General features: G+C 42.6%; 1 protein-coding gene across 1 annotated transcript; it reads right to left on the reverse strand.

The window, feature by feature from the left end:
- Positions 1-1,251: 1,251 nt before the first annotated feature.
- On the reverse strand, positions 1,252-21,916 carry DHTKD1 (dehydrogenase E1 and transketolase domain containing 1). The gene is made up of 17 exons (XM_054082471.1): positions 21,744-21,916; positions 19,937-20,092; positions 18,989-19,200; positions 17,109-17,303; positions 16,525-16,794; positions 12,751-12,922; positions 12,051-12,249; positions 10,876-11,188; positions 9,782-9,866; positions 8,985-9,124; positions 8,540-8,690; positions 6,935-7,041; positions 5,697-5,861; positions 5,223-5,305; positions 3,958-4,127; positions 3,355-3,440; positions 1,252-2,892 (listed from the first exon to the last, which is right to left on the reverse strand). Exons 1-17 carry the CDS (start codon positions 21,898-21,900, stop codon positions 2,791-2,793), a joined length of 2,763 nt encoding a protein of 920 aa, XP_053938446.1. The 5' UTR covers positions 21,901-21,916; the 3' UTR covers positions 1,252-2,790.
- Positions 21,917-22,239: the final 323 nt, after the last annotated feature.

Raw genomic sequence — 22,239 nt, forward strand, 5'->3', positions numbered from 1 at the left:
AATGTAACCGTATTCCTGTGACAGAAGAGCTGCTGTTACTGGACAATATTCATGGTTAAGAACAGAAGTAAAGGACAGGTAGAACTCCAGCCATTCTCAGGAAAGGCAATTTCAATCTGGAAGAGTCTACAGCCCAGGGACCATAGCAAGAAATCCTTACAAATCTCAGAGCAGAAATTTAAACTGGACTATGTCTTGATTAGATAAAGCTGTTTGGAATGCACAAGAAGTTGTGAAGTCTGCTAGAGCAAACATGATTTCATATCGCTATGATGGATGTGCTAAACAAGTCATGTGAAACAGACTACAGAACAGCAATTACTTCTGGGTCATATGGAGTTAATAAATGAATATATGAATTAATAAGAGTCAAATACCAAAGTATCCTCCAGGGACACTTTTGGGAGCAGTTTCCCAGGAGAATGCACATGCTGCCTGTGATCTGACCTTCCTTACTTAGCAGGACTTTCCATCTGAAGTGCCAGATTTGATCAAATCCCACTTGTTTCTTTTCAGAAAGGTATTTGGCTTGGTTTATTCAAGCACACACCCCCCACCCCAGATAACTGACAGAAGTAGGTAAACGCCAACTTCACACTGACAACTAGACCAGAAGAGGAAAAAATGCTGGGAAAAATCCTGTAGTGATTGGAGAACTGTGTAGGGTAGCAGGAAGGCAATCACACTGGGGTCTGCCAGGGCAGGTTTTACCTCCCTCTGCCATCTGGCTTCATAATCCTTCTCCTTAATGTCAATGTTTTGGTCATTTATCCTTTGCTTCCCTGTTAAGACTGATTTCTTTCTTGTCCCCAGGTGACAACTGTGCTGAAACCTTCCCTCAGGAAGTTGCGAGGCTTCCCAGACGGGAACCAGATGCTGACTGCTGCAGCGCAGAGCATGTGGCCATAGAAATCTCTCTGTAGTTGGGAGCGGAAAGCAGTTTGGGGATAAGAAGGCAAAGGACTTCTCTTGCCCGTCTTCTAAATATGTGAGGTTGAGAAAGTCACCCAAGCAGAAGGGCAAGGGCAGTGATGGGACAGAGGCATTTGGGAGCCCTAACAGATCCCTTGTTGAGCTCTAGCTGACACAGTAGTCTTCTAAATGGGCACAGAGCTCCCACTTGCTGTGGAGGGAAGAATTGCTCTTAGTGGAAGGAGAAGATGGGATTCAGGGGAAGCCCCCGGGGAGCCCTCAGGAGAAACTGAGACAGGGCTTGTGAGGACTAAAGCTGAACTCTTTATTCACTGTCCTCTCCTCACATTGTCTTTGTTGCTGGAGTATAGGAGCATTTTGGGAACTTCTTCAAATGGCTTGAATACCTGTATCCTTTTGAGCTCCTTCAGAAAACTTGCCTGACCACACTCCTGTTTTGTCATTTGCTGCTCTTCCTTTCACTGATTTCTTCTATAACCTGTTTTATTAACACACTTTTCAAGACAAAGTCGGTGATACTGCTGCTGCAAAGAAGAGTTTTTCCTCAGGAACCCCCTAACAGGACTCCAGATGAGAGCTGCCCTCAGTGAAAACACAAAACCAAAAAAAAACCATGATGATTGACTGGGTTTTGTTTGGTTGGTTTTTGCTACAGCAGTTGTTGGGGGATGGGGGTTGTGCCCTGTTCGCCTCCTAATTCTCCTGTCTTTCTGGTGTATTTGAAAGAGGCCTCACTATTATACCTTTCAGCAAGCCATCTCTCAAGCTCTTTGCAGCCTGCCTCACTGCACTTATCTGTTTAGTTTGTTGCTCTTACTTGGTCACACTTCAGCCTTCTTCCAGCATGAGTAAAATTATGTGTGAGAACTAGGAACCACTGAAGGAAGAAACTGAGCAGAATTGCCCTCGAAAACAGGCCACATTCATGAGAACTGGTAAAACAGTGCAGCAGCACTGGAAAAGAAATGATTTCTTAAGTGAACTTCCCTATGGCTTTGCTACTGAAAAGTTACACAGAAGACTAAACCAAGGGACCAATTTAACAGTACAATCTTGGGGTTAAAAAAAAAAAAAACAACAAACATGGCAGAAGGAGGATACTGAGAAGAATTTTCCCAGTAGGATGCAGTGTCACTCTTCAGGCTGGCCTCTAGAAACTGGTTTGTCTTCTACAAAATATGGTTCTAAAATGCAGCACAAGCCCAGCAGTGTGCCCTCCACCCTGCAAGCTTGATGGGAAAGCACTGCTTCTCTGGCCGAGAGAAACAGTGATACCTGAAGCCTTGAGAAGCCACCCCACAAGGTCTCTCCCAGGAATTCTGCTTTACAACTCGTGCATTGAGAAGAGCACCAACAGCTGCAAAAGGCTTCACTTCTGGCCCACATGAAAAGGAATGATAAAATCCACAACAGTCTGCTATAGAAATGGCTCATTCCCAGGCGTAGGGGAGTATGTATTCAACCAGATAGCACTAACGCTTCTGTGGAAACAGAAACCGTTTCCACACATGCAGCATTCCAAGAGACTGTGAAGTGCAGATAAGCAACATGATACAAGGTATTTTATAGCCACCTCACCCATCTAACAGGATTTTTTCTTTTTTATTTTAAAAAGCTGTCTTGTAGACAATACTACAAGAGAACAAGAAGTATCTAAAAGCAACAGGTGTCACCTCTTATCTTTAGGTGTTCCCCTACATGAAAATATTGCTTCATTATTACAGGGCTTGTTCCATTCTTTTCTCCCATTTTGGAGAACTTAAGGGTCTTAAGGAGTCTTAAGGGTCTGGCATTTGTTCTTCACAGGAGGAGGCACCAAATGTGACTGACGGCAGGTGGAGTCCGTACACTGAAAACTTAGATAAATGTCTTGGCAAGGATGTCTTCCTGCTGCTGGTGGTGTAGGGTTCCAATGCCAACTGCTGGGGCTGGTAAAGGAGGTCTGCTCACAAGATGGAGCTGAAATTTGGAGGAAATGATTAATGAAGCACAAGCACAAGATCACATCCTGAGGTCCTCTGATGCCATGGTGATATCTACTGCCAGATACTGGGCAGTCCTGACTGGAAGCAATGCAAGAAGTTATTCTCCATCTCTCAAAGACCATGGCTCCAAGAACATTATAACGCACAGAGCAAACAGCAGCTTTGGATTGTCCTCCTACTCAGATCAAGCATGTTGTTTCCTACCTGGGATCTTTCATCATCCTGTCTACTTAGACTAAATACCTGGTAAAAGAATGCTCCAATCCTGCTCAACACCACTAACAGGTGCTATAAAGAGCACAAGCAGCTTAAATTAGAACACACACTTGGTTCAGGCATCAGGTTTAGTTTTCTTGTGTAAGCATCACAGAATTTTGCATTTAAGGAGAACGTCAAACTTCATTTTAAAGACTAAAACACCATAGTGACAACTTACCTTAACTCCCAGCTGCTTTTCAAAGCGTGGTGACACAAAAGACCATGGACCCATATTCTGTGGTTCTTCCTGACTCCAGATGAAGACTAAAGGAAGGAGAAGGCTACATTACAAATGCACACGTTTATCTTTTCAGCAACTTCAGAAAAACAGGTTTTTCTTTTGTGGCACCTCTATCTTTTTTGTCTTGCACTATCTTTGAAATGAAGACTTGCCAGACTGAATTCTCTTGCAGGCCGCAGCTCACTGAAGCCAAACCAAAAGTATGTCCACCATTAGGATAATTTGTGGGTATATTCTGGTTCTCTACTGCCACTTTCAAAAGCTACTTAACTGGACTTCAGATACCAATGCAAAAAATGCCCCAAAAGGTTCACTCTGATTTTCAGTAGTGCTTTATAGAAGCTAACAATAGCAGAGAGACAAAGTCTTTTAGCACAAGTGGTAAACATTTGTATTATCCCACTTCAGAAACACTAAATGTATTGAAAGAGAGAGCAAAGAGGAAAATGCCACTACAACTCTTCATCTTAAAATACAGGCAACAGATTTAGTTCTTTACTTCAAAGAGTCTAGAAACACACAGGTAAAAATCTGGCTGACCTTTTGCATGGCTGTATTTGCTCAACTCTTGCTGTAGAGCTTCCAGGGGGAAAGGACACAGTTCTTCAAGTCTCAAAATGGCTGTGTTGTGCTGTTTCTCTCCTAGCGTCTCTCTTTGCTTCACCAAAGCATAGTAATGCTTACCAGAACAGAGCACCACTTGGGTGACACTAAAGAAAAACAGGAATGTTTCCAACTTCAGTGTTTTACAAAAGCTCTATGCACAACAGTTTCAGTTCTACACTTTCAACAAAAACAACCAGCCAAATTTTAAAGACAATTTTATGAAGCTACATTGCTACTCTAGACCATCTTTTCTCTTCTTTTCCTTCCCTTCCCTCCCACTCTCCTACACTAGTTGACAAATTAACCTTCGGGCACAGTATGCCAGAGCCCCATTTCTTCAGTAATCCTGGGAAAGTTCTCTTACAATGGGCTGCATCTTGCTTAGCTTAAACTATCTAAAAATTAAACACCTAGTCAAAGCTAGTCATCTACATGCTCTTCATAGAGAATAAACCAGAGAGGGAAACAAGTACCCCAGAGGACAATTCTCTCCCATGCCGTAGAGTAACTATCTTCTGAAGATATGCAATACCCTCCAGCAGTCAGAGACGTTTTGGCTGTCTGACCTTACTGGACAAAGTTAAGGAGATAAACCTCACCAGCCCACTTAAAAAAAAACCAAGACACTGAGATACTTCCAGCCTTTTGTTTGTGGGGGAGGATGTGAACATCAGGGATGCTGTCAGACTTGGGCACTACTGGGACAAGGACTGGATAAGAACCTTGGGAGGGAAAAAGAAATGAAGGCCAGAATTGCCCATTGTGAACAGAATTCTCAATAACATTTGAAGGGAGTGAGATACTCACACACAAATTATCATCACCCTAACTTCCCTTCATCAGCACAAGTGTTCCAGCACCAGAACACAAATTCTACATCTCTTCAGGGAACAGCTGCTCCCAGTGACTGTTAACTAACAGATGTGGTGCAGAAGAACATCAGATCAGTAACTACAGTCACAACTCCTCTGTCGGGGCAAGGACTGAAAGCCTGAACACTTCACTGTTATGCAGACAGATACGGTAACTACCAAGTAAGCAGACAAAAAGGAGAGGAAAACTAAGTCACCCACCATAAAACAACATTTGCTGCCCCTGCCCAAGTCACCTCTTTTGTATCAACTCAAAACTGAGCTGTTAGGTAGGAGAAAGGGACAGGACATCCTTTCTGCGCTTTTCCTCCAAGGAAGTGGAGCTACCTTTTAGGATCCACTGAGGAGTCACCAATGACAGGCTTGAATGTTGTCCTTGGAGCCATTTCTTCAAAACTTGATACAGCAGCCTATATGGGGTAGAGCTAGAAGTTACCAAATCTTGCTGCCTCTTTCCTTAAGCCAGAATAGGGGAGAAGATAACAAGACAGGGTTTTGGTAAGGACAAAAGAGAATCTTCCCTCTCTCTCCTGTTTCCATTCCCACTCCCACCAATGAAAACTGACATGATAAAGACTCCCAAGAACACCACCAGACCTGGAATGAACCCTACATCACCTCCACTCAGCTTTAATCCTCAACCTATCCTGCCTCAAATAGGCAAAATCCCATCAATTTGACCCCAAAATAGAGATCAGTGAACACAGAGGAAACGCAAAGAGAAAGCAGTGGAGAACACATTAGAGGAGGAAGAAGAGGAGAAAAAAAAATCTAAAAAGGAAAAGAAAGTTTTCAGCTTACAGGGAGCCTGAGTAACACTTTGGGAGAAACAACAATGAGAGGTTTCCTGAAGTTTCGGACCATTTGCCGCCGGAGTAAATGGAAATACTGTGCTGGGGTGGTGGGATGCACAATTGACATGTTGACCTGGTCCCCATCGACTCCCTCTTCTGAGCTGTCACACATCTGTAGAAGGGGAACACAGCAATTCCTTGTCAAGAAGCACACGGTGAGCCAAATACACAAGAGAATACAGGCACATAAGAGACACTGACTAGTATAAGAAGAGAAAGGTAAATATCCCAATTCAGACACAGTTTGCACAGGAAGAAAAACTTCAAAGAATAAATGGCTTTAGCATTTAGCTGGTAATGTTATACCTGAACTGTCTCCTATCACATGGTAGCCAGGGTATGAGAGTTTTTCTAACAGTGGATGGATTATGATTTCTCTATCAGAGTGGCAATATTCCTCCAGACATGCTGCAAAACCCTCCTCAGGGAAGCTTTACTCAGATGAAGAGGCTTTCATTTACTTACTACAGTTAAAACAGCACAGTAGAAGACTTTTGAGAGAGGTAAAAATGTGCCACAGATTTACTAACTGATATTTTAAGGTGTCCACCATTCTGTTTGTATGATCTGAGCATAGCGGATAGGTCTGCGAGTGGTTTGCACAACAGAGCAGCTGCCAAAATGTTTTTCGTAAGTACCACCCATTACAGGTCCACTATTTGCAATTCAGCAGTTGTGCCTTGCTACTGGTGTCACTCTGTGGTACAGTGACAGGAGTGAAGAGCAGAAATCAAGAAAAAGACAGCAGGCAGTGCTGCGGCATATCCCCCTAGGGCTGTCTGCAGTGGGCCCAGGGCCTCTGCAAACACTATGCAAATCTCACCTTAACAAATTTCACATTAACACAAACTCTCTTGGGCAGGTGACAGAGATGCAACAGTAACAACAAGCATTTATCACAAGGGTCAACCAGAGTCTTGCATCAAAGCTATTCTGGCAGGATTTAAACTAAAACTACTTCCTCGCCACTTCTAGACCTACATCTTCTCATCACAATTCTCTTTCCTCCTCCACTCCCAGCCCAGTCCATTCCTATCTCACCATGATGGTATGATCCTGGTATGTCTCCAGCTTCTGTCACTAACAGGTACAACAGGAATGGGGCATTTTATGGCAAGACTCCCAGAACACTGGTTGCCATTGCTACGATGGGGAATATGTGAACGCAAGATGCGTGGTGGGTACCTGTAAAAAACGTTCCATCCGGCAGGATGAGTGCTCTGGGCCTGCACCATCGTAGCCGTGGGGAAGAAGAATTACTATCCCACTCTGCAGAAGCCACTTTGCCTCACCTGAAAACACACAATGAGGAACAAAGAAGGTAATTCCCACAGAACAAAGTCCCCAAATGCATATTACTTTGCATAAACTACTCAGTGTAAAAGTACAGCCAATTTCCACACTGAAACAACTCTGAAACATGCTGGCATTTAGCCATGAGACTCACAACAGTGAAACAGCACACGTAAAAGAATCTGAAGTTTCTAAAAATCACCACGTAACTTTGTGCCTCCACAAGACTTAAGCCTCCATGTGAAGCACATGAACCAGTGAAGCTTCTAAAACTTACCCTAAAACATCACCACAGTATGTAAGAATCCTCTTAATGGAGCTGTTCTCCCAATTAACAGGGGACTTCAAAGCTAACTCTTCAGTAAGAAAATCCGTAGCCCTAATTCATTATATATTTGCCGCATATCGTGGCCATTGAGCCCTCTGCAACTGTGACTCTGTCCCAAGTAACAAGTGATAGGATGAGAGGAAACGGCCTCAAGTTGTAACAAGGGAGGTTTAGACTGTGTATTAGGAAAAAATTCTTTACCAAATGAGTGGTGAAGCATTGGAAGAGGCTGCCCCCGGAAGTGGTGGAGTCTCCGTCCCTGGAGGCATTCAAAAACTGCGTAGACATGGCACGTTGGGACATGGTTTAGAGAGCACGGTGGTGTTGGGCTGACAACTTGACTTGATGATCTTAGAGGTCTTTTCCAACCTCAGTGATTCTATGATCCAGGCAGCATCCTGTGAGCCACTCCAGCTAACACAGCAGTACTAGGCACAGACTAGGTCCCCTGAGCTCTCTCAAACCTCCTACACTACTTAAGGGATTACAGTTAAACCCTGAAAGTAATTCATCACAGCCTCAAATACATGAAGATGCGTGGTATAAAAGGGTGTCTGAATTTCCATTGATTATTAAAGCTGGAGTGCAGAGGCCTAACTAAGTCTAGATGACAAAACCCTGGACACTTGCATACAAGGAATCCTGCTCTAGAAATCCAACTTAGCATTTTCTCAGCATGGTCCAGCTCAGAGAGGTCCTTTTGTGGTATTTGAGCACTCAGAAAACATGCCAGAGTCAAACTGAAAGGTTGGTTGCAAGGTATTGTCGTGGTGTTTTGGTTTGTTTGCTGTAAACAATAACTATATTCCTTCTCTATTGCTTCAGGAATTTTTCAGATGCCTCATGAAAGCAAGGTACAGCCTAAAAATCTACCAACTCTATATACATACAGTGAAATTAAGGTGGGGAAGGTCTAGAATGGCCATTAATATTATCAACTGTCCTTTTGGAATGACTCCCACCAAAGACAGGATGTCTTAGATGGACTGTCTTCAGAGAAAAGCTGCACAGAAGCCAGGACCGCCCAGGAAGCTCACAAGCCTTATTGAGAAAATAGAATTCTTTCTTCTCAACACATTGCCCTTTTGCTTTAAAGACGAAGGATTTTCTAAAACTATACTTAATATAAATTATTTGTTTTCAAATATATTAGCTCCTTGTACACTCACCTCCAGAGATGAAAGTGTCAAATATTATCTGGGCTCCATTAAAGAAGTCTCCAAATTGAGCTTCCCAAATTGGCAGTAAATTAGGGCTCTCAATACTCATTCCATATTCAAAACCAAGCACAGCTTCTTCAGACAAGGGACTGTTACTCACCTAACAAAAGGAAATTGTTGGGAGGTGTGGGTGAGGAAGAAGACAACCCAAGGTTGCAATCAGGCACATCACTGAGGACATGCACTCTTAAAGGCAACTGACAGTCACTTCAAGCAAAACACCGTGTTAGATTTGTAAATAGGGTAACTACAAAGAACAGGGGTCCCCTACCAGTTTTTGTGTCTTTGTATCTGGGGTCTGCCAGAAGGAAAAGGCTACTATCAGCAGCTTTAAAACATGCATTCTGTTTCAGCACAGCTTGAAGAAGATCATCTTGTGGACCACACAACCTACCTCTAGGAAACCTCTCTGGTCTGGTGACATATGATTCAGAGGAATGTAGGTATCATCTGTCTCCTGGCAAACCAACATAGCATGCCGTTGGCTGAAGGTTCCTCTGCCAACATCTTGTCCACTTAGTCTGATATTAAAACCTTGCCAAGCAATAAACAAAACACTGGATCAGCAAATCATGTAACAAGAAAAGAAACAGAACAACAACTCCTTACTTCCGAAATATTTTGTCTCTTGTAAAGTCTCTTTTTGGACTTCCCCTCATTAGCAGCATCAAATCTGAGATGCAATTCTTAACCAGCAGCTGCTCCAACTCAGAAGCACAGAGACGTTCGGGCATTTCCCTTTTCTCCTCTCTGCAGGGAAGAATTATTTTGTGGTAAACAGTACAATTTACTCAGGCAAACTCCAAAATGCATGCATTCTCTATCATATGTAAATGGAGATACAAAATCAGGCTACAGAGAAGGGAAAACAAACAATAGCATGAAACGCACTCTAATAGTGTTTTGGAGGCCCCACTGACATCAGCTGTACTGTCTGTGTGCTTAGCTCTACAGACAAATGTTGGAGAGTGGGAGGGAGCAACAACTCTTTGAAGACATTTAGTACTCAATCTACAAATATCAGTGACACACAGGATTCATATTCACCTTCTTTCAGGACCTTGCAATTGCAAATTGTCAAATTTATACATCATATCAATCTCTGGACTTAGAAACACCCAAGTCTAATGCTGTACTTCATTGTCATCAAAGCAAAAATATGTTCTCGGCTGCTATCTAGTCACCTCTTACCTTGGCTTAGCAGCGAACCAAATGCTAAAGCTTCTGCTGTTGCCCAGTCCAACTTTTTTCCTTCCTCCATTTTTTGAACTCTTGACTAAACAAATAAATAACAAGGAAGTTACTACTCTGCCTTTTCCCACTCACATTTCTTTCTGTGGCACAGATCAGTATTAGAAGCTAGGAAAACAAAACCACTACAGAACACAATGTTATATTCCTGCAGACAAATTAGGGTGGTTTGGAATGACCCACGTGTTCACTTACCAGTCAGCAAACTGCAAAGGAACAGATAAGATCTTACACTAAAAATATTTAAAATCTTATAACAGCCCAGTGTGCTCTTGACAGACTTTTGATCTGCCTGGGTAGCAGCAATGAAAAGATAGCAGGTTTAAGTATTTCTGTCTCCAGAATCCTCCCGTGTTCTGGCCTGCAGAACTGCAGACAGATGATGATACCCAGCTGTGGTGTTCTTGGCTTGGGAAAGCAAGAACATCCGTCTTCTAAAGTATTCAACTCATGACCTCTCTATGGATGCAAACCAGGCATTTGCACATGGTCATCATTCATCAAAGTGAAACATTAACAAACCCAAACCAATCCGAATTGATGAGCACGTAAAGTTATGAGGCATCAAACACTGTGACTTTCAAACTTGGCCACATGCGTATGCATATGTTTATATATAAAACATAAAACACTCACTACTGGCTTTAGAAACTGTGTACAGTATTACCGAACTCCTGATGCTTCTCTCACAAAATACTCATGAAGTATATAAGTAAAGAATACCTTCTATTATTTGTAAGAATAACAAAATGTATTTTTCTTTATTGCAATGAAACATTGTTGAAATAACAAAATTAAGTATATAGTCAGATTTTGGGAAGAAACCAAATTATGGAGGTTATTACAGAAATTGTTATTTCCTCCTCAAATCTGGAGGACAAATGCCATAATCCCAGCTACAATAAAGAGAGCATCCTATTTTTCCTAGAGGAAAAAAACCCAACTATTACACCATTCTCTAACCAGCAGCCTTGCTGTGTTAAAGAGTTTTTCCTGTAACAGGTCACATCTTCGAGTAATTACGTTCTACTGACCTGTGCATAGGTTTTCAGAAGATGGCTATGCATCTGGAGTTCTTCAGGCACTTCTACAGACTTGACTCCAATAAACTGCAGCAGTGGTACAGGCATACCAGTGTCCCAAGTGGTGATTTTAGCAGAAGGCTCAACGAAGCCTTTCCAGTGAGCCTGCAGGTTGGTAGGAGGTGGACTATACAAAGTCATGTTGGCAAGATGATCATTCAGTTTAGCATAGTATGCTGTCTTTATCTCAGATACTTCAGCCTCATTCATGAGCCCAGCAGCTATCAGGTGTTCTGCATATGTGTCCGGGATACTCTTACGGGATCTGTCAGGGAGGAATCAAACCCCATAGACGTTAATCTTAAAAATAGTGTCACTGCAGAGCAAGGCAATACCACCTAACTACTGTCAAGTATCATGGGAAACTAAAATAAATTATGTCCTGCTGCATTATACTCATTTGCACCAATTTTGTTTTCCAGCAGATAACAATGCCCTTGGATATCTGCTTTACAGTCCTTTATTTTTTTAAAAAGTGCCCATAGTTGGCAGTTACAGGTAAAAAGTCAAAAAACCCTCCCAGTTCGACTGGCTCTGGCTATCATGCATATTTTCTTCAAACAAATTTACAGTAGGATTTCAGTACTAGCTGAGAATCAAGCCATCCACTCCATTAATGCTTCACCTGCAATACCAGAATTCACTGGCCAGTAAATTTTTGTGTGTATTGTTCTTTGCGGATAAGGATGGAATCTGAAAACATTTAAATGCTCATAAAGATGAGCCCCCACTGGAACCATCAGGACCAGGCAAAGATGAGGTACACATACAGCCTTCCTGCCCACTCTCGCACCTTATCTACCCTCCGCTCTAACACACAGAAGACAACTTTGCCTTTTGATTATTTGCCATCATGAACGTGAAATCCAAGGGCTAAGTGCAAGACTGCTCTCCAAGAGACATCAAGCTGCGTATTCAGGAACTAACACTAAAGGCCATTTTCATTAACTTCACAGGCTCACACTTCAGTCAAGGGCTGCTGACAACGTAGCTACACTTACATAGACTTATTGGTATAGCAAAGGATCTTCATTACACAGAGATTTTTATTACAGTAGCCAGCTATACTGAGCTGGTGTAGACATAAGTACATTTGGGGTTCCTCCATCAGCTGGTATTACCCTTACCTGATGATTTTGTACATGCTGGGGTTGGTGAAGAACGGCTCATCGAGTTCATTGTGGCCCCACTGTCTGTAGCACAGCAAATCTACTATTACATCCCTGCGGAACTGGCGTTGGTACTTGACAGCCAGGCGAGTGGCACGGACAACTTCTTCAGGATCATCCCCATTCACATGAATAACTGCACATCCAACAATTTTACCTGCCCCGGGGATCCAAAACATAACAGCAGTAATCCTACTCAACCTCTTCCAAAGAAAGCGGGGACACACGTTCTCTGTTGAAAACTAAACATGCGCCATGAGTTGTCTGTAACAAAAACAAATCTACAAAAGACATTCTTTGTGATGAAAGCTGGGGTAAGAGAAGTCTTCCCTAAGAGAAAGCGAAATCAGCCCAACCTGTTGTATTTGTCACAGTCTGAGCACAACTCCTTTACTAGGACTAAATTCCAAGATGACTCTCTATACACAGTTCCTACATCTTATCAATCTGGATGGAAGTCTGCGGGCAATGGTCGAGAACTATTTGATGGCTTCTCTTTCAAAAAAACCTATTTTGTTTCCTTCTTATCCTAAGCTATCACTCCTATGAATTAATGCAGTCCAGAAACATGTATTCATATTGGAGTTAAAAATCCTTTCTGACACAACAGGCCTTCTGATCTGAAGTTAAATCTTCCTTCTGATTTAACTATACATACCGATGTCACTACAGTACAGAGAAGATCTTGCTCGCTCTGGAGGAGTGGTATAGCCCAGCTGGTTATTAACAATCAAATGGATGCTCCCACCAACTCTGAAATGTGGTAGATTAGAGAGGGTCAGTGTTTCAGGAACAATCCCTTGCCCAGAGAAAGCAGCATCGCCATGAACCTACATTAAGGAAGAAGATGGAAGAGTCCCATTAGAAAACACTGAAGAAACAGCAAAATCTAAACCAGAACTTATTAAGCAAGACCTTCTAAACTGAGTAGGTAAAACAGGTGCAGCTTCAGCCGGATCTACTTCTTAACTCCTTTAAGACTACGGTTTTGATGAACTGAGAGTTTACAGTTTTACCACTAACACAAAGTCACAGTAGCCAATATCTGTACATGACTGCCTGATGTAGTCCCTACCTGGAATGGACCTAGAATCTTTCAAAGTTGACTCACCAGTGTACAGGGGAGTCCAAGCACCATGGCTCTAACTAAGCTGCAGCGGTCAGCAACAAGTCACTGACCACTGACCAAAACAAAGCCAGTCACTATAGCATTTGCTAAACTCTTTGCTGCCCATTAAATGTTGGTGAACTGAGATTTATGCCTATAGCACCTTACCAAAGAGAGACAAGAACACACATGATAGAAAAAAAGTTGAAAAGGAATCGAATGGAAGCATATAAAAGTAAATGAAAGGAAATAAAACCTAAGTCCTTAGTTACATTTCATAACTGCAAATAAATAATGGAATCATAGAATGGTTTGGGTTGGAAGGGACCTTAAAGATCATCTAATTCCAAGCCCCTGCCACAGGCAGGGACATCTCCCACTGGATCAGGCTGCCCAAGGCCCCATCCAACCTGGCCTTGAACACCTCCAGGGATGGGGCATCCACAATTCCCTGGGCAACCTGTGCCAGTACCTCAATACTCTCATTGTTAAGAAATCCTTCCTTACGTCTAGTCTAAATCTGCTCCTCTCCAATTTAAAACCATTCCCTCTAGTCTTATCGCTACAAGCCTTTGCAAACAGTCCCTCTCCAGCTTTCCTGTAGGCCCCTTCAGGCACTATAAGGTCACTATAAGGTCTCCTCAGAGCCTTCTCATCTCCAGGCTGAACAAGCCCAACTCTCTCAGCCTGTCCTCTTATGGGACATGCTCCAGCCCTCTCATCATGTTTGTAGACCTCCTCTGGACCTGTTCCAACAGTTCCACGTCCTTCTTATGTTGAGGATTCCAGAACTGGACACAATACTCCAGATGAGGTCTCAAATGTTGCAAATAAAAAAGTTTGGAAGGGGAGGGGAGACAACTGTGGCATTCAACCCATGTTTCCAACAAAGCAGAGATACTCATTTTAATATCATCCAGCATTTCAACATTTTAAAACTAATGAGCGCTCTCCATTGATTAATCTGATTACAACTTCTTCACAACACAGATTCGATCCTTTGCAGATTAAAGTCACTACAAAGATCAATGTTGTTACTTATTAATACTTATTAATAGCAATCAACAGTTTTACTTTCTTGTTATGGGATAATAGTTTCAAGCCTTAAGGGACTTTTGGAGGTAGAAGTACACCTGGAGAAGAGCGGAGGTGTAGTCAGCCAGCGAAATGGCAGCACTGGGTTTTGATACAGTTCTAGTGCAGAGACTTTTTTAAAAGGCATCACAGAAAACCAAAGTGAACTACTAAAAGAAAGCGCCAACACAGCATCCCCATTCTACCCCTTACCATGCTACATTTGTTCCTGAAGTGCTAGGCTTTCACTTTTCCCTTCTGGTTTCTTTACTGCCTACAAAGTCTATGTATCTCGGTATCACCATTTGAGTGAAGACCCTCAAACATCTGAAAGAACTTTATGGACTTCAGTACATCCCAAAGCATTAAAGCCTATAGACAGTGTGACTATCCAGCTACACAAGGCTCTTCATACGCATCTCAGCCCCAGAGGATTCAATTCCTGTGGGGTAAGTAGGATTTTACTCATTCTAGCAGAAAGCTGGAAACAGTTTTTGCTAGCACATGTTTTTTTCTGGGCAGCATTAGCAAAGAACATAAAAGGAAGATCATTGTCAAGTTTAATTCATCAGTGACCCTGATAGTGGGACATCAAATGTGAAATTTAATTCAGGAGATCTTATTCTCAGATTTCAGTTCAACAGTAGTTGCTTGATGTCTTCAGCAGAGGTGGACTATTAAACATAGCAGAAGTGTCCGTGGTAGTTATTCAATGAAGAGTTTTATAGTCTTCATATAGTCCAAGCACACTGAAGTTCCAGAAAGGAATACTTTCAGACCTCAAACAACTAGGCTTACCACTGACACTGGCACCTCAGCTCTTCTTTATTCTTTTTTCTCTCAAGCTCTGGCACTCAGGCTAGTAGAAGACTAGGAAAAATGCCAGAGCAAAGCTTAACTCACAGTTTATACCCTTACATTTCTGGAGAGGAAGCATTATGAAAACAGAAAGTCCTAGGAGAAACATCCAAACCAAGATTCTGAAAGAGGAAGTGTATGCTTTCATCTTTTTCTTCTCGATCAGCTGAATAAGAACAGTTAAAAGTCACAACTGTAAAAACTGCCTTTTTCTTTTTCAGTCTGACTCTCGGACCTCTTAAAGGCACAACCGTGAGTCCTGATGGTCATGTTACGTGAAACATTTTCATTCCTTGGTCAATACTTTTAGTCAGTTTACTAACACAGAGGTGGCTAGCTTAGTGTTAAATGCTGTTCTTCTCTACCATGCAACCTTCCCTACCACTTACCCTTTAAAAAAAAAAGTTGTTTTTTCTTGCATAGGGAGGGTCCATTTATCCTGAAGAATCTTTGTTTAAAGAGTCATAGTAGTTTCATAACTACGCAGCAAAGACCTAACATTATGAGACAGACAGACTCTAAGTAGCAATACCTTATCAAACTAACTGACAACTGCACTGAAAGAGCAGGAGGAGACACACTGGGTTACAAACTTCTTCTCCCACTTGCATGCCTCAAAGACGTTTTTTAATAAAATATAAGAACAGTAAAACCTTAACTTGTCTCCAGTTTTCTCAGCATTTCATATTACCCCTTCTGCTTTTCTGCACTACCCACACACTTCCAGAAGGAAGCAAAATATTTATTTAACTGAAACGTGTCATCACTTCTGCCTATAACTTCCTTCATGTTCATTATACTACACAGGAGAGCAGTTCTGCCCCAATTCATTTTTGCTCTTAACTTTACAATTGGTTAAGAGATGGACTCGCCTGTATTTCCAAGTTAAATACAATGCAAGAAAAGAAAACTTATCAAGGAACTATTTAGCACTGCCTCCACAACTATGAAAGACAGTTCAAGGAGTGAAAGCCAATTCCAGCAGACTTTCTTCAAAAGTACCATCATAAACTGACAAAATTCTAAATCTTCCTGTATATCTCAAAACCTTGTTGATAGCTCTTCTTCAAATCCATTTAATTTAACAGAAGCGGTGTGTTAAATGCAACGGTAGTCTGTGAGGAAAGGCACAAGTAGCTTTCAAAGCACAGTATTATTAAAATAAATGAAAGTATCATAATCAGTTCTTCAGAAATCTTAGAAGCGGAATTGTTTAATTGCCAGTATCATCACATATGTAACCTGGACATCTTCCTTGCCCTCCTCTTTCCCCATAAAGAGGATCCTAGTTATTGACCAGTTTTGTCTAATATTTCTATATACACCACTTCTGTTCACATGCTAGTCCAGGAAGCCATACAAAGATCAATTCTAAATCACGAGAAAAAATACCTGCAGGCAAATAACTTTGTCTCCAGGCTGTGCAGAGCTCTCTGGGGAGTAATCTCCATCAAGCAGAGTCTGTTGTCTTCCTCGTGTCTTGCCCACAGCCACTGGATTGATTGCTTCCAAGTGCGAGGGGTTAGGTAGCAAGGTGACATGCACGGGCCTGTGTGAACCAAAGTCAAGATCTACAGAAGATGTCAGGTGGGAGAGAACGTCCCCAATGGCTGTTGAATTCTCTGGAAACTCACTCAAACCACGCATCTTGCGGAACATGAGCTGCATAGAAACAAATTTGGTTAAATTCCCTTTAAAATTCAATAACACATTGAAAAAAAAACTTTCACAAAACTGTATGCTATCCTACCCTTGAAATTGCAACGATGCTTCAGATAACAGATATAGAGAACTTCATTAGAGTTCTCTTTAACAGTCTCCTGCCAAGATCTGGCTGAGGTGCTGACAGAAGGGGAATACACTCCCATACAGACAACTTTTTTTTATTGCTTCACCATACACAACACAGACTTCCAGGTTTTCACGTCATTGCAAATACATCAGGCACAGAGGCATTGAGATTGTAAGTCTTTTACCTCAGGTGGAAGCTGAAGTAAACCTGTGAGAAGATTAAGTCTTCCGCGATGAGGCATTCCAAGAACAATATCTGTCACACCACTGTACGCACACATTTTGAACAACTCATGGAAGAAACCCATCATACTCTCTGCTCCTTCACCACCATACCGCTTCACTGTGGCAAACTTCGTAGCTAAGAAGTGATCAAACTCCTATTAGAGACAGGAGGAAATTCAGCATTAGGGTGTTTTAAGCATAAACCTTCCGTTTATTTCCTAAATCTCCCCTCTTTCAGCTTAAAACCATTCCCCCTTGTCCTGTCACTGCACTCTCTGACAAAGACTCCCTTCCCAACTTTCCTATAGGCCCCCTTTAAGTACTGGAAGGTCTCTATGAGGTCTCCATGGAGCCTACTCTTTTCTAGGCTGAGCAATCCCAATTCTCTCAGCCTGTTTTCCTATGGGAGGTGCTCCAGCCCCCGATCGTTTTTGTGGCCCCTCTCTGGACTCACTCTAACAGATCCATGTTCTTAGCACATAGGTGGAAGAATGCTTGAGAGAAGGAAAAGAAATGAATCAATATTAACTTTATTCTCCTCTCACTCCTCCCACTGCACTCCATTCACCTCACAAATGACAAAGTTTTGGAAGCACTGGAAGCGTCTGTAGTGTTTTGCAACTGAAGTCTGAAAATAAATGGAGTCTGTAACTGAGAAGGGAAGACTGAGCCACAGCCAAAGTGCCAAGCCAGCTGCTGAATGCTTTCTAGTTAAGCAACATTTAGTTCCAAGGAATAATGTATCCAAAACTAATCACACATTGAAGCAGATTTTTTTCTGCAACAAATTCTACACTCTGTACTGTTCTGGTCATACTGAAGCCAGTGGGGAATTTATCAGAATCTTGATTTCACCCTCCTCTGCCACTGTCAAATTCCTTTAACCCGCAAAGAGACAAAAAAAGTATGAAGTATGCCATATGCTCCTGTTTAGTCATTGGCAAGTTTTACATTTAACACTCCTTCCACTTGGAAAAGTGGAAACAGGGACAACTTCACAGATCCTGCTCGTCCACCTTTCCATCCTTCAGGATAACACAGGGAGAAAAGGAGGGTAGGGGGAAAAAACATTTTTCACAGTGCAAAAGTATTGGAATAAGTTTTCTCTATCTGTTTTGCAAGCATATAAACCTTTCAGTTCCTTACAAAATGCATTGAACAAAGGTTCCTTTGCCAAGCAGCAAATCTACCTGTTCTATACGGCTAACATCTCGTTCCAACTCTTGTTCTCCCTAAACCTTGAGACACACCACGCGTTAAAACTAATACAACAGAACAGCATGAAGGTGAAAGAAAAACAAAACGGCTACACCAGAGCACAAGACTTCACCAAGCTCTGCCCAGCCTTGCATTCCCATCAGTAACATTTAACATAAGTTGTCAGATCATTAGCCTGAGAGAGTCCCACTTCTGAAGACCAATCACTCATGGATTTGTAGGATCATTATTTGTGTCTCCAGATGTTAAAGATAACATGTTACAAGAATATATATTACACACACTATATAGCCTAATTAGTTCTAAATGTCTGTTGAGGTTGGAACTTGTCAGAAATATTTTTCTAGAAAAAATTTTCCACAGTAATCAATGCAAACCAAAAGGTGTCACAATTTGTTTCAATAATGGCTGCTCAGCAAACTCAGCAGCAATCTCCAACAGCATTCTGCATTTGCGTATTGCACTTTTTCAGGCAAAACTTTATACTTCTTCCTCTTGCACACTGTCAAAGCCTTTCAGGATAGCAACTGTTCACTTTCTGCATGAATAAAGTCTGGAACAGTGAAGGGTTCATGACAGACTCCACAACTTTGCTACAATCCAGTAGTAGTGAACAAAGTACCTGGGACTCCAACATCAGTTTGCACAAGTGCTTTTTCTCTTCAGGTGTAAATGCTTCTTGTTTCAGCTCTTCAAATCTTTTAGCAAACCATTGCCTCTCTTCCAAAGTTGGAAGCTGGCTTGTTTCTATGGAAATATGCCCGCAGTATATATGGTCAAGGTAAGACAACACATCCTCTAGGGAAGCCTCTTCTTTTCCCATGTTTAGAAGTCCTAGTGGGAAATAAATGTTATTAGGGGATGAAAGAGGAAGCCCTAAGACCTAAACTGGTGTCTTGCAATCACTTTAACATTTTGAGTATATGAATTAATGTGTTGTCTTCCTTTCCTCCATTAAAACCAAAAGAAATTATTTTATGGGCGCATTTCAGTGTTATTGAGGGTTTCATTCTTATTTGTAAGGCGCTTGAAATGCCTTTCCCATGAATGAAATGAAGTCACTGCTTTAGTGACTCAGTATAGCACTTGGTATCTTGTGGCTCAGAGTGCCAATTCCACCTGCATCACAATTAAATAAGCATCTGTTTTGCAGATGGAGAAAAAGCATGCAGAGAGACCCTCCTTTGTTGAGGGCCACAGCAAGAGTGTCTAATAGATCCAAGAAAAGACAAGTCTTGACTTCCACCTCAGTGCTCTGGCAGCTTTACTACCATGTTAAGCATTATGCTAAATCATAGAGTGTTACAGAAACACAAGAAATTAATGGATAACCTCTGTAGCTGTAAGAAGAAGTGAAAGAATTCATGATGTCCAAAGATGGTAGAACGCAGCTACTCGCACATGACAATTTCTGCAGGAAACACGTAAGTAGGCTGAAGTTAACAATTCTCCATCCAACAGTTCATTACTGATTGAACCACCACTCAATATTTGGCCTGTCAGCAGTGGATACAGTCTCTTAATCCCTCACTTGTGAAGACAATTTGCTACGATACAACTGTGGACTTACCTGTAGTTATTAGAGGCCCTTGAATAAGTTCTGCCAGCTCTTGGATTTCGGGTACCATATTCATAACAGCTTGGCCAGCAAACAGGGGGTTTATCTTGGCTGCTTTGTGGCCATGTTCAGCATAGGCAGCTATTAATCGAGCAAGAGCATGGTCAACTACAAACAAAAAGAAAGCAGAACAGAATCACACACATGCTCACATTTAACCCACTTACAGCACCAACACGGTATTCATCAAGATTCTAGCTGGAAAGATCATTTTCTAAACATTTGTTTTCACCATCACTCCACAATGGCTCACATCCATCAAACTGCTAAATCTGTTCACCCAACAAATTTCCAAGCAAGTACACTCTAGATTTCCCCCATGGGTCCCCTTATAGTTAGATTCCTGTAAACACATGTAAAACTACTTAATTTTGCCTTGAATCTCTTTACAACAGGTACAGTCAGCTTGCTAATGGCACACTGCCAGCGTGTAAAGTCTAATTTCCTCAGTCAACTCAAACCATACTACCTGCTTTCCCTGCTCCTTGCTGGCTTGACAGGAAGACAAGGTCTTAATAATTTGGGTCCTACAACTTCAAAAAAGAGTCTGTGTCTGCTGGAGCCACTAGCCAACAGCACATGCACAAGTTGAGCCAGACATACTAAGCAAATCAAACATGAACGTGTTTTTCAACAGATATCAGCCACACACTGTTGCAGGCGTTCCACTTCAAGATAAAAAAATTATTGACATAAGCAAAAACTTGACCAGCTGGAAGGTCATGCACACAACATTGCTGTCATTGAATACATGCCACAAACAAGGTTGATAAACTGTAATCCAACAAAACACATTGCAAACGGAATCTGCTACAAATTAAAAATATGAACCAGTTTATAATGCATTTTCAATAGGGGAGAGGAGAGTGCACCCTGATAAAGGCACAGCCCTGGCAGTACTCAGAGCTGAATACTTTTACTTTCGAAACACTACCATCTCCGAGACCGTTTCATGAAGTTACTTCTCTGCTATTCCTATTTCTGCTGCCGGCACTCCACTCCAGCTGTCACGTACACGCAGTCAGCCCGTTCAAACAGGTTTTACAGCAGAAGAGCATAACTCTAATGCATTCCACACACTCTCAGCAAGAAAGCCATTTAAAAACGATTTTTCAAATGACTGTAAAAATATATCAGAATTTTCCTTGCTTAACAAGAAGGCTGCTTGGTGATGAGACTCGGCATCCAGGAGCCAACAAATCAGTTTCACTTCTGCTTTTGTGCAAAGCGGTTGGTTCCTACCAGAGTCTGCTCAGCTGTTACTGCAGGGACGGCTCTCCTGCCCCAGGGTTTTCTGCTTGAAGCACACAGAATCATAGAACGGTTTGGGTTGGAAGAGACCTTAAAGATCATGTAATTCCAACCCCGCTGTCATGGGCAGGGACACTCCCACTAGATCAGGCTCCCCAAGGTCCCATCCAACCTGGCCTTGGACACCTCCAGGGATGGAGCAGCCACCACTTCCCTGGGCAACCTCTGACACTGCCTCACCACCCTCACGGTGAAGAAATTTTTCCTTATACCTAGAATCATAGGATAGTTTGGGTTGGAAAACACTTTTAAGATCATCCAGTTCCAATCCCCCTGCTCTTCTGGAAGCCCCAGGCTCTGTCACCGGCTGCCAGGGAGAAACCAACTCGCACCTCGCTACAACCTCCTTTTAGGCAGTTGTAGAGCACGACGAGGTCTCCCCTCAGCCTCCTTTCCTCAAACACTCATTTCCCCCCCCTTGGAATCCCTGGGAATGGCGGTGTCCGACCTGCTCTGTCCCCCGCCCGGGGGCCGCCCGGCTCCGCCGCTCTCCCGCTCGCCGCCTTGCGGGGTTTGTAGCCGTACACGCCGCGCTCGGTGCGGTACCAACGCCGCCAGCTGCCTCCACACAGAGCGCGGCGAAGCGCCGCCGCCACAGCCGCCATGGCCGGCAACACCCGCCCTCTCCCGGCCCGGCCCGCCCTTTACCTCCTCGTCCCACCCCACGCAAAGTGTGTGTCCAAAGAGCGACGAAGCTGGTGAAGGCGATGGAGAACGAGTCTTAGGAGGAGCGGCTGAGGGAAATGGGGTTGTTTAGCCTTGAGGAGGCTGAGGGGAGACCTTATGCATAGAATCATAAAATCATAGAATAGTTTGGGTTGGAAGGGACCTTAAAGATCATCCAGTTCCAACCCTTCTGCCCTGGGCAGGGACATCCCACTAGATCAGGCTGCTCAAGGCCCCATCCAACCTGGCCTTGAACATCTCCAGGGATAGGGCAGCCA

Source organism: Cuculus canorus, chromosome 1 (assembly GCF_017976375.1).
Source record: "Cuculus canorus isolate bCucCan1 chromosome 1, bCucCan1.pri, whole genome shotgun sequence".
In the NCBI taxonomy this organism is placed as follows: Eukaryota; Metazoa; Chordata; class Aves; order Cuculiformes; family Cuculidae; genus Cuculus; species Cuculus canorus.